Source organism: Eptatretus burgeri, chromosome 18 (assembly GCF_056783735.1).
Source record: "Eptatretus burgeri isolate ZD-2024b chromosome 18, Ebu_testis_v1, whole genome shotgun sequence".
NCBI classification, from domain to species: domain Eukaryota; kingdom Metazoa; phylum Chordata; class Myxini; order Myxiniformes; family Myxinidae; genus Eptatretus; species Eptatretus burgeri.
The window spans coordinates 24,789,650-24,803,176 of NC_140978.1; the positions used below are offsets into that span (position 1 = coordinate 24,789,650).

General features: G+C 41.6%; 1 protein-coding gene across 6 annotated transcripts in view; it reads right to left on the reverse strand.

Annotated features, from left to right (window-relative positions):
- Positions 1-3,334: 3,334 nt before the first annotated feature.
- LOC147008749 (peroxisome proliferator-activated receptor delta-like) overlaps positions 3,335-13,527 on the reverse strand; it is a 93,612-nt gene continuing 83,419 nt past the window's right edge. For 5 of the 6 annotated variants that reach the window (XM_085863597.1, XM_085863601.1, XM_085863598.1 and 2 more), the window contains 5 exons: positions 12,039-12,177; positions 11,713-11,939; positions 7,831-8,139; positions 5,241-5,469; positions 3,335-5,115 (listed from right to left, as the gene is read on the reverse strand). In XM_085863597.1, the coding sequence (XP_085719723.1) occupies positions 4,868-5,115; positions 5,241-5,469; positions 7,831-8,139; positions 11,713-11,939; positions 12,039-12,177 (1,152 nt within the window). In that variant the 3' untranslated portion in view covers positions 3,335-4,867. The remainder of the gene's footprint in view (positions 5,116-5,240; positions 5,470-7,830; positions 8,140-11,712; positions 11,940-12,038; positions 12,178-13,527) is intronic. The other variant, XM_085863603.1, reaches the window with a different exon arrangement.

Genomic DNA, 13,527 nt, shown 5'->3' on the forward strand with positions numbered 1-13,527 from the left:
CTGTGGATGGGAGGAGAAATGATGTAGGGGTAATCCTGAAGGAGGATTATGTTAAGAGGGTATTATAGGTGAGGAGAGTGTGGGACCGAGTGATGAGTGTGAAGTTGGAAATTGAAGGGGTGATGATGAAAATCATCAGTGCATATGCCCCGCAAGTGGGGTGTGAGATGGAGGAGAAAGAAGAATTCTGGAGTGAGTTAGATGAAGTGGTGGAGAGTGTATCCAAGGAAGAAAGAGTGGTGATTGGAGCAGATTTCAATGGGCATATTGGGGAAAGGAATAGAGATGATGGAGGTGATGGGTTGGTACGGTGTCAACGAGAGGAATGTGGAAGGGCAGATGGTGGTGGATTTTGCAAAAAGAATGGAAATGGCGGTGGTAAATACGGATTTTAAGGAGGAGCACAGGGTGATGTACAAGAGTGGAGGAAGGTGCACACAAGTGGACTACGTCTTAAGGAGGAGATGCAACCTGAAAGAGATTAGAGACTATAATGTGGTGGCAGGGGAGAGTGTAACAAGACAGCATCGGATGGTGGTTTGTAGGATGATTCTGGTGGTGAGGTTGAGGAAGAGGGTGAGGGCTGAACCAAGGACCAGATGGTGGAAGCTGAAAGAGGAAGACTGTTGTATGAAATTCAGGGAGGAGGTGAGATAGGTGTTGGATGTTGGTAAAAAAGGTGTGGGACGACTGGGCAACTACTGCAGAAGTGGTGAGGGAGATAGCTTGGTAGGTACTTGGTGTGACATCTGGACAGAGGAAGGAAGACAAGGAGACTTGGTGGTGGAACAATGAAGTCAGGAAAGTATAAGGAAGAAGAGGTTTGCGAAAAAGAATTGGGATAGCCAGAGAGAGAGGAAGAAAGTCAACAGGAGTGCAAGGAGTGGTGGTGAAGAGAGAGGTGGCGAAGTTGGTTTATGGCTTTGATTTTGTTCCTTGGAGAAAGGTACATTTTTCTGGATCAGCCTTGTTCTACACAGGTAGCCTTTGGTAATTGTTTTGCGCATTTGTTTTTGACATATTTGGTGGCCCTCTTCCGCTCCCAGGTGTTTGTGTGATGCTTCATTGTGGTATTCGTGTCGATTTTTATGTTGTCCGTTTTTGTTGGTCTGCCTTGTTCAAATGTGTACTTGTCACACTTATCTCGGCTAAATTCCATTTGAATGTCGTCAGAGTACTGTTTCACTAATTTGAGTTTTTCCCATTTTTGTTTTTCCAATGTGGTGCAAAGAGTTGTGAAAATGTCAAAAATCATCCATGTAAAGTAAATGTGTCACCTTTTTTGTCTCTTTGGACATTCTCTTATTTGATGCCAGGATGTATCCATGTACTTGCTCATTAATGAGGTTGCTACATATTTTTTCGCTGCAACTGCTTGTCCGATCAAAGCGAAACTTTAAACATCGGAGGGACTCCCCATGGAAATCATTTTATTAATAACTCCGACATCATAGGTCTCATGGTATAGCAGCCATATTGGATTAAAGGAAAAAATTTGGACGACATCTCCAAAACCCATCAACGAAACAAATTGAAACTTGCCATATGTCAACTCCCCATGCGGTATATACCTGGTGATAATGATGACATCATCGGTGAAGTGTGATTCCAGCCATAATTGAATTGAAATCCTTATCCAAAAAATCTGAAACTTCATAAATCTTATGTACAACCCGATGTGAGAGGATAATTAAATTTATGATGTGATCAGTCATGTGGTCTGGCTCCCATATTGGATTGAAAATAAAAACTTTTAAAATTTTCTTCTCCAGATCCACTTCACAGATCGATGCGTAACTTCATACATATATATATGATCGCTTAGCCATGGGGAATATAGTTTAAATTTTGTTTTCATTCCCATCTTCATTGATGCAATTTAGCCTTCATATACACAACAAGTGGTTGTTAGATATCCTAATAATAAAGCTACGGATAATCGCAATGTACATGGCATAATAGAGTGCATGGAAGATATGGGTATGTGGGCTATAATAGTAGCATGTTCAGTTAACGATGGTATTTTTGTTCAGAATGAGTGCACGAGGTGAGAATGTGCTCTGAGTACCGTTCAGGTTTATCCCTTGCACTTTACTCATATCTTCCTCTGCAGTTATCAAACCAATACAAAACTATGTATTTGAGCAGTTCCATTCTTTTATTTCATCTGTCATTTTCACAAACAGATTCTTCCTGCTCTCCTTGTATTAACCCCTTCCCCACTCCCCTCCCATACCTGCCCCCTTCCCATTTTCCAATCAAACAGTTGCTGTCTGTAACAAGCCACCCTACAGTACACAAATGATAAAGATCAGTATTTCACACACATTTCCAATTCACATGTATGAGCATTGGCTGGCTGTTACATGTCCCATCATGCTGGACATCCTGCCAATTCTCAGAAATCACAGCACCTTTTTCGACATTAATTTTATGGAAAATGGCAGACAAGTGCTCTGTGCAAAAGCAAATATAATTCCAGGATTTCTTTGAAGCCAGAGACAAAAAAACAGACAGACTGTGACACAAAGCTTCAAGTGTTTTCTTTCTTTTTTTCTCCCCAGAAACATCAGAAAATGGCAAACTGTAGCTGGGTTGTGCTGGAAGGCTGTTGGACATTTTACATAATTCAAACGTACATTTAGGATTAAGGCTCAATGGTTATTTACAAAGAACAATCTTTTGTGCATAGGTAGAACTTTCCTCGTCGATTCTCATCCCCAAAAAATCAATATGAGAGAGAAGTATGAAGAGACTTTGGACATTGTGCAGTCACCTGAACACCTCTGCATTGACTACAGGAAATTGGAAATGGGAAGTGATCCTTGAACAGGATGTGTCGATATGAAGATTGGAAATGGGGGTGTGATCCTTGAGAATAGGACGTGCAGATATTGATATTGGAAAGAGGACATGATCCTCGAGAATGGGACGTGTAGAAATGGAGGAATCATAAAGAGGGGAAGCTTTTCTATTTCCTGGCAGTCATGAGTAATGTAGAAAAATAATACATTTTCGATTTTTTTTTTTTTTTATGTTGAAGCAGGTCTACATTCATTGATGTCTGATAACCCAACCAGTGGACGGGAGAATTAACCACCTCGGGCCTCCATTTCATGCTTAAGGTCAGGTCATTAAAGGGGAATACAGAGTTGAATTTTCGGATGCAAGCTAATTCCTCCCTTTAAATACAATAACAATACATCACCTTGTTAATAAATACGATTATACAACACATTGGACTCTTGGTAATTCAAAAAAAAAAATTCCAAAGATGATAAAAAAAACAGAGGTTAAATGTCCAAATCCTTGTGGGTGAAGACCCCGCACAAGCAGACCTGCACAGACAGGTGGCCAGGAACTGCACTGAGAATACTTTGTTTCTCGCAGCGAATTTGGAAATGAAGAACAATTACGGAACACAGCGAACTTGCATGATGAACAGACGGAGCAGGAAGCAGGCAGATTCGTATGATGAACGAATGTTTCACACTCATGCCAAGAGTAACTTTAACCCTGAACATAACCTTACATCGTAAGGGTCTGCCTATTCATAATCGCCGAGTAACATGCACATGTACTTAACGCTCAATCATTTATCAACAATGTGGAAGTGAAATTGACTATGGCACCGGATGTGCATTGAAATGCAGTACAGTGATGTGTTTGAGGCACCGAGGGTATATTCAGGACTGTTGCTTCTTATTTTGCCATGCCGATTCAAACCGTCGGATGATAACTTCTTTGGGCACAAAAATGTCTGCACTCGAATTGGCGATGCTCGAAACAGTCTTTAAAATTGAATGAAGCAGAGAAGAGACCGAAATAAATTGTGAACAGATGGAAATCTAGTATACAGTATTGTATTCCACAAAGATGGTCCAAAGGGCCCTTTTCAAATTGTTGAATTCAAATAGGCAGGTGTTTTTAAATTATGAAGAGTCCACTGTAGTACTTTTACAACATTTTATTTTTTTGGAAGAAGAGGTAGCTATGCAGAGTAGTGACTTGCATTTTACCTTTGTCTGGTCGATGTGGATATTGAATGCTCGGCCACGTGGTTAAACCTCATAATGACGAGGTTGTGAAACGGAGCAATGTGAAAGCAAGGGCAGGTCGTTTCATTCTTTCTCCAGCACAGATGTCGATGCATACTATTTAATTTATTTCTCCAATGTGCTACATGTCGAACTTGTATCGGACTACAAGCACAATGTTTAGTTATTTGAAAATTTCACACCTTGTGGCTAATTTATAGTATCTCCTTCCTCCCACCCCCTTTCCGACTCATTAAAATCTCATTGTTAGCTAAGAAGGTTGAAATACACAGTTGCCATAGAGCGAGACAAAATATCTGTCACTATTGCACGTTGTGAAAAGGCAAGGGATTATAACTTAAAGTCTCTACGAGTGGATTTTATTTGTTGCCAACGAGCAAGTCTGATAATATCGACGCAGTCAATTTAAGTTGAAAGCAGCAAATCGGATTGTTTAAGGCTCCGCTCTCTGTACTTAGTGTTGTTATGGCTGGGCCTAAACTTTAGAGGAAATAAAAGTTTCTTATTACGTAAGGACAAACTGTTCGTAAGCAGCCGGCCACTGGCAAGATGCCATTTGTGTCGCAACGCGCACTTCACCCTGCATATAAACTCTGTTATAAAGTGACTCGTGTAAAAAATAAACCTCATTTCAGTGCTGTCCACATCTTCGCCTTTGGGCAGCACAAGCTGCGCAAAATCCACTATGCATACTTGTGCTTTTTGCATCAGTATCGAGCACCGCAGCATGTCATGAATCTTCGTGCGGTTCTCCAATGCAGTAAAGCTCGTGTAGCTTCGTTTTTCCTTACAATTGTCTAGAAGCTGCTTCAGTACATGTCCCTGAAGATCTCCTGCAGCAGAGGCGGCAGGTTGGTGTGGGCCTCTGCCTTACGGATTGTGTTCACTATTTGCGCATGCTCGGTGACCAGTTGACGCAGGTCTGACAGCTTCTGCAGCAGAGTAGGGAATAGGAATGGTCTGTCAGGGTGGTTCCCACGGAGGTGCTTGTCCATGGCCTGCAGCACCCGCTCCTGTATGTGCTCCACCGGACCCACCTGAACCAGGCCAGGACGATCTAGGGGCCATGAAGCAGGCAAAAGTAAACATTGTGAATAAAGTAAACAAGCAAAGCGAGTCCGTGGGTGAATGCTGGATCAAAATGAGCGCAAAAATTCAAGTGATTTAACCAAGAGACGAGACCTCCACAAAGGATGATGGCCGCGATGTAGAGAGCAATGTCTGCATCATCAAGTGCCAGTGCATTGAAACGAATAGCAAATTCAAACTTGGGCTCCAAGATGGTGCAAAAAGGTCGCCGTAGGCCACGAAGGAACTCCCTCGTGATAAAGGCTGCTCCATACGCCACCAAGAAGCCGTCTTTATTCATCTGAGACGCCAGCATTGCGAAAATCACCTCGTACACACCGTACTGAGACAGAGTCGGAGATAACATTAGGTAAGACAACTGCATTGGTGGTTCAATGTTCAGGATATGTGCAAAGGTTCTGGATTTGTAAAAAGAAAATATAAAAAAAGCACAAAAATGATCTCGATGAAAAGAGCCCTTTTTGCAATTTCTCTAAAAAAGTTATAATAATGATAACTTTAATTTGTGTCGTTTTTTAAAGATGATAACTTTAAAAAGGACAAAACACCAGCAAAAGTATTTCAAAAAAGGAAAAGTTGAAAAAAAAAATCTCCATGTTTAAATTTTTTTTTTTTAAAGAACAAAAGGAACCGTCCCCAGTGGCGGGAAAAGTTCAAGTTAATCATCTTTTCTTTCTTATCCTCTTCTAGTATAAATGGATGAGGTGTGTGTGTGTGTGTGTGTGTGTGTGTGTGTGTGTGTGTGTGTGTGTGTGTGTGTGTGTGTGTGTGTGTGTGTGTGTGTGTGTGTGTGTGTGTGTGTGTGTGTGTCATACTTTTTGTGTCTATTAATTACGTCCCTCTATTCATTAATTACGCATGGTTGGAATGTACCTTTTGACCTTTTAGAGTTAGACTGCTGAGACCCTTTCGACCTTTGAAGACCCATTAAGACACCCAAAAGATCCGGAAGACCCAAAATGCCCTGATTATCCAAAAGCTTGAGGATATCAAAGACCCTTAAAATCCCAAGGACCCAAAAGACCCAAACATCCATAAGACCCCGAGGACCCAAAAGACCCTGAGGACCCAAAATACCCCTTCAACCCCGAGGACCCAAAAGTCCACGAGGCAAAAAACACTGAGGATCCAAAAGATCTCGAGGACCCAGAAGATCCCGGAGAACCAAAAGGCCCAGATGACCCAAAAGGACCCAAAAGACCCAGAGGACACACAAGACCCCTAAGACCCTGTAGAGTTGTAGACCCTTTAAGACTCAAACGGATGAGGTGTGTGTGTGTGTGTGTGTGTGTGTGTGTGTGTGTGTGTGTGTGTGTGTGTGTGTGTGTGTGTGTGTGTGTGTGTGTGTGTGTGTGTGTGTGTGTGTGTGTGGCATGTTTTGTGTGGCATGTTTTGTGTGGAGTTGTACAAGACTAACTAGAGCGTTCTGATGTGGAATGTCACACATCAAAATGATTGTCATGCCATCCTGAGTTGATTAGGCTTATTAACTACAAAAAAAGATCCATTGGAATTCCCATGTTTTAAATGCACACCATGTTAAGATACATAAAGCAGCTTAATGGATCCTTCTACCATGGCATGGCATTCTAATTGTAAAAATAAATAACAAAAACAATGATAACATTGTAACAAATAAAATCAATTAATACTAATAATATTTACATCAATAATAAGAATAGTAGCATCATAAGGCAATAATAATAATAATAACAAACATATAATCCCCACGCTGGCCCCAAGCACACCTGGGCTTGGTGAAAGCAAGCTAATGCTCAATCAGGAAAGCAGGCGGGTGTGCAACAAAGCTGTGAAGACCAATGAAATTTTGGTCCGTCAAAGCAACGGGCCCACTTGTCCCTTTATAATGGGTGAGGTCTAATGCAGAGGTAGATTAAGATTTTTTGGGGGTGCCCTGGGCACAAAAACATACTTGAGCCCAAAACGCCCAAAAAAAGAGGACTTATTTTTGTCGAAAAAGGCCCAAAAAAAAGATCGCAAGACATTTATTTTGTCCCTATTTTTGATGGACCAGTACACGGCATAGCTGATGAGCACGTGTTAAGAAACTGGCTAGTACCACGACATGTTACTTTGGGAATAGCTGAAAGTGTCTGGTTTCAACAAGACGGCACACCCACGCATTTTGCGTTGCATGTTCGGAACTATCTCAATGAAACATTCCCTCACAATGATGGATTGGACACAGATCCCCAGCTCCTCTAACCGTGGCCACCATGCAGTCCAGATCGAACGACTCCAGACAACTCCTTGTGGGAATTCATCAAAGAGAAAGTGTTGACAAGCTGGTATTGGATGATTGAAGAATTGCGTGCTCCAGTCATGGCCTCTTTCACACAGGTGACTTGAAAATGCTACACAAGATGTCTAAGAAGACTTGGCACCGAAATCAGTGGTGTAAGGAGAATGATGGAGTGCATACAGATACAATGACTGATTAATTACTGTAAGTACTGCACAATACAACCTGCATATTAAAGGAGTTTAAGAAAGAATACTTTACTGGGGAGGAATGTAAGCGACTTTTAGGCCACCGTGTAGTGTGAAAAACTATCTGAGGTATAATACCTCATTATACCTTACTTCATTGTGAGCTACCCTTGTCAGGAAAACAAAATAACATTCTGAAATGAGCATCACAACAATAAAACCTTTCACGGACCTTCAATAAGGTGACCTGGTCATTGAGATCGAGGTTCATGAATCCAGGGATGGACTTGGCAAATTCTGTGATCTCCCTCACTGACTCCACCGAACGATACTGACAGCCATTGAATATCCGAATCTCAGCTTCTCCCACTTCAGTGTTGATCGGTGATGTCCCACTCCTATCATCCATCAAATTTGTGACCACGGGACCTTCAACTACTCCTGCCACTTGTCCGTTGCAGATGGTTGGCGCCCAGGTGCTGCAGTTCTTTTGGATGACCTCCTCCGCAACTGCCAAAGACTCCATATCATGGATGATAACCTGTTACAAGGGAGTTAAATGGATTGGGGGTTGTTTTTTTAACATTTATTTAAGGTTTATGGTGGAGCTTGGCCATCTATGATATACAATACTGCACAAGGATCGAAAGAAACATCATTGTATTTTTATGTGAAGTACAAGGACTTTAGAAGACAATGGACCAATCAATGCAGTGTACAAGATTTGACTCTGGTATCCTAGCACGAGGAGTTATGAAAGTGCCAAACAGGAAAATCATCACACGCTTGTATGACAAACACCGACTCCATCTGCTCTTCCATTCAAATTTGTCATTATTCAAAGGCAATTGGCAATTGATGCTCAAATCAATGTGTAGGAGCATTGCGCCATTTGCATAGTTGCTGAGGGGAAATTACTTTCAGGTGAGAGGCTATGTATGCTATGTTATGATAAGAGATGCAAATTGGGAGCTCAGTGTCCATAAACCAGGGTGGCTCTAAAGGCCCAGTCACACCTTGACGTTTTAGCCAGCTTATGCCGATTTTTGGAAAATTTGTCTAAAACGCTGGTATACGTTATGGGTAAGTTTTGATAACATTGAGACCACGCTGAAAAACACTGCCATACGTCGTTGTACGCTGGCTTTAAACGTTGAACTTTTGGGTTTTCCTCGAATTTTTTCATGCTTGAAATTTTACGACGTATGCCGGCGTATGACTCACACGTTCCGCTACGCTGGCCATAAGTTGTAAGCACGTTATGCGATCGTTGACACACGTTGAAACACGTTACTTGAGAGTTACTCATAAGTCGAAACACGTCGAGGTAATGTTTAGCGTACCCGAAACTTATTTCTAACCTATGAGTAACGTTTTGTAAGTACGCTACACGAACGTTGTTCACACTTTGCAACACGTTACTTGAAAGTACTACTACTACTACTACTACTACCAACATCGACATCAGTAAATTCTCTCCAACTACTACTACTAATAACATTGACATCACTAAATTCTCTCAAACTGCTACTACTACTACTACTACTAGTACTAACATCGACATCACTAAATTCTCTCGAACTCCTACTACTGATACTACTACTACTACGACAAACATCGACATCACTAAATTCTCTCGAATTACTACTACTACTAATAACATCGACATCACTAAATTCTCTCGAACTACTACTACTACTACTAACATCGACATCACTAAATTCTCTCCAACTACTACTACTACTACTGCTACTACGAACATCGACATCACTAAATTCTCTCGAACTACTACTACTACTACTACTACTGCCACTGCTACTGCCACTGACATTGACATCTACTCAACATGGAGTCTGGAACACTGACGGGTTCCTCTTGTGAAGCCCATTTGTATATACCAATTCCCCTAAACCCTGCCAATACACCATTATACGGTAGCTGTAAGTTAGAAACACGTTCAGTAAGTTCTGTGGTTGTCCGGAAGACGTCAATCAAATACGTCTACATTCGCCAATGTGCGTTTGAGATACGTTACACATAGGTTCAAAGCACGCTACTCATAGGTTCAAAGCACGCTACTAATAGGTTCAAAGCACGTTACTCATAGGTTAAAAATTAAGTTTCGGGTATGCTAAACATTACCTCGACATGTTTCGACTTATGAGTAACTTACAAGTAACGTGTGGCCGACGTGTGTAAACGATTGCGGAGCGTGCTGAGAACTTATGCCAGCGTATGCGGAACTTGTGAGCCATATGTCGAGTACGTCGTAAAATTTTCAGCATGCTTGAAATTTCACGACGTACTAGACGTACAACGTTATATGCCAGTGTACTTCATTGTTTTTCATCATGCTCCTAACGTATACACAACTTACCCATACCGTATTCGACGTGTCCCAGCGTTTTAGACACATTTTTCATAGGTCGGCATACGCTGGCTAAATCGTCAAGGTGTGACTGCGATGTTGACACTTCCAATTTTCAGGCGGTTATGATTTAAATCTGCGTGCGGCAGGTTTTTAACAGAGAACGCCACGAGTTCGTCGGCGATACGTGCAGCGCACTATGACTAAGTTAAACTATCGTTGGGCATAGGTTGTGAACGCTGACAACAAGCTAAGCATTCGTTGGTATAAGTTATCTTTAACACAACGAAACGTTCTGTGCCCGTTACCAATACGTTATGCATACGACCAACACGTTATGAATACGACCAAAACTTTAAAAAAAACCTCAAAACTTCAGCGTACGCCAACGTTTTACGTGCATTTTTATACGTTGCCATTCCTGGCTAAAACGTCAAGGTGTGACTGGACCTTAAGGACCAAGGACTTTGGCATCGACCAAGGATTTTAATTTTTTTAACCTTGGGTTAAATTTGCCCCTTAGGCCTTAGTTGTTTTATAACTTGGTTTACGCAGTCCTTCAGCTAAAATGTAGGGTCGGAAGGTCGAAATATTTATATAATTTCAATTTTTAGAAATTATATATTTTTATGATTTTTTTTCGGATGTTCCATGGAAAAGACAAGGGAAGGTGGGGAGGGAAATAAATATAAATCCCGGACCAGGAGGATCCAAGAAAACATTGAAGATGGAAGACCATTCAAATGCAGGACGCCCATGTTCACTGTATCATTTGATGTGAAGAACAATGGAGAAGGATTAAAACTTGTTTTTACAATATAGTCTGGCATGTTTTTCTTATAGAAACCTGTTGGATCATCAAACAAATGGAAACAATGCTGAGAAAATTACTGTCCAAGTCGTAGATGTGTGCGTGCACACCAGTGCATAGTGCTGGATATGATTTTTAAAATGTGTCTACGAAGAGCCAACACGCTCAAAACGGTCAATCAGAGCCATAACCGGCTTACTTTTCAGCGGGCATCTGATCGTACCGTCTTGCCATCCACATGAGAACATCAAAGGCTGATTTCTGGTCCGTTGAAGGCTGAATATCAGCATCTCGCAGGGAAACTTTGGCGTACTTGGCACCAAAATCTTTCAATACGAACAGCGGTGTACAACTTTCGACGGAAACAAAATCGGCACGATCGAGAGGAGCCTGCGAATCATCCCTGCTGCTGCACTGAATTGATGCAATCGTTCCGCCAGAATATTCGTCGTCAAGATGTTACGTGATTAAATCACCAATACAGTCACTCAAATTTATACCAATCACGTACTTCTTAACAATCACTTTCGCCCCAGAAACCACAGTCAATCTGAACCACGCTGGCCACTGCTCAGACGCCATGACCGTAGACGACTGCGCAGTTTGGTTAAAGGTGACTCAGCATTTCAGTGTGTGCGCACGAAATTATATTTTGAAAATAAATGCCGACGTTTACATTTTGGGTTTTGAAACTTTTGCACCTTCAGCGGAAAATGTATAAATATAAAAGGCTAAAAATGTGTTTTATATTTATATTTCATTTCGGCAAATATACCGTCGGCGGATCCGTAAACCAAGTTATAAAATAACTAAGGCCTTAGGACCAAAGTAACCCCGGTTTATGGTACAATTTGGCAAATGAGAATACAAATTGGTCTGACTTGCTAAGAGGTAGGTGGTAAGCAGAGAGAATTTCAAACAAAATTGTATCTCACCGCATTCATTTCAGCCCTGCCAGACAAGATGCTCCAGGCCTTACTCTTGGTGAGAGGAAAGACCCTTAAGTAAGCATCTTGAACATGCTTCGCCAGTGTACGCAAGTCGCTGAAATTGGTCTCGTCAGCCACGGCAGACTCCGGAACAAAGCTGCAGACTTCAGGAACACATGCCTCAGCCATCAAACGCTGCTTCTCCGCCTGTGGCATGCGGCCAAATCGAATGGCTGCAGGAATAAGGTATGGATAAAGGGGTTGAGGTGGACATCCAAATGTGTTTGCGACTCGGCTTCGCAGTCAAAACTACGATTAGAGCGCGGTTATACCCTCGTGTGACATCCCAACAGCGAGGCACTTCTGGAAGCGGCAGAACTGGCACTTGTTTCTGCTCTTCTTGTGCACACGGCAATGACGTGCACACGCTTCATACTCCAGCTTCATCCGAATTGTGCGTCGGAAGAAACCCTGAGGGACATCGTTATCAAATTAATTGTGGGATGAAAATCATTGTTCGTTATAGCACAGCTGAACCAATATGACCCTTACTGATGCAAACAGAAATCACACTATCGTGTAATTGCTACATTCGTATAACCAACCTTCCCACCGCCCTTTCCCATCCCACTTTTCCAGTGTGGAAGAGATGCAATGTGCAACCATCATGTAATTTTTAACCATAAATCGTTTGCTATGTGACAGTTATAAGAAATAGTAACTTATAACCGAGCACAATAGTGCATCAGACCTCAAACATTATTGCTGTGTTTCAATTAAGGTGCTCAAAAGAATGGAACATATTATAGTTCCCTTTGCATAATCTAATATTTATAACCCTCACCAGATGAGAGGGTATTGCATTTGGGTCAGTTTGTCTGTCTGTTTGTTTGTTTGTACGCACATAACGTGCCAACATAGACCAAAATTTATACACATTCTCGTTTTTCAACCGAGCGGGGTATACTCCCACAATGTGTAAGCATACAAGTGTCAGCATACGAACCGTGCTTCCCCATTGTCTTGGCCGCTCAACTACATTTAATTATTCATTTAGTTATATTTTTATCTATGGATATTGTCCAACGATTCTGTGATTTCCCCCCCCCCCCCCCAGGTGTATCGGCTTTGTTGTCCATGGGCACGCAAAATTTCAACTTTCTACATCACCCAGAAGGTACCGATCTTTAATGTCAGTCACAGTCAGTGATGAGAACAATCTTTATATATTAGATGTGAAATGAAAATGTGAATACAGTACGTCGATAAAGTATGTTCGGTACAATTAGAGCACGAGTACGTCGACAAAATACAGTACGTACGATAAAACAACACAAAACAAGTCCTGGTGGGGGTATGCAATCTGCGATGGCTCTTTCTCGTTAATATTTTGAAAATATCGTGTGTGTGTGTGTGGTTGCGTATGGACATCAGATTAGCTACAAGTTCAGCCCAGGTCACATAATGACCGATGGTGAGGCCAAAAAATTTTGAAAGAGATAGACTTCTAGTGTCTGATAAAAGAAATAGACGAGTGGGTTTGTTTGATGATCCTTCTCGACGTGAGATTTGCCAAATTTTGAAAAACAAAATGAGTCACAAATCCAGGTGTGACAACCTCCACAAACACAAACACGATTTTATAGAATTTTTGGGTTTTTTTAAGAGGCAGAAAATGCCATCACATCCCATACCAGATTTCCTTAAAAAGAATCGGTTTCAGAGGCATGATGAGTGGACAATCCCTAAGTTTGAGTGGAAAGTAGACACCAGTCATTAGTGTGTGGAGTACACCGCACACAAGGATGCAAAGCGTCTCCA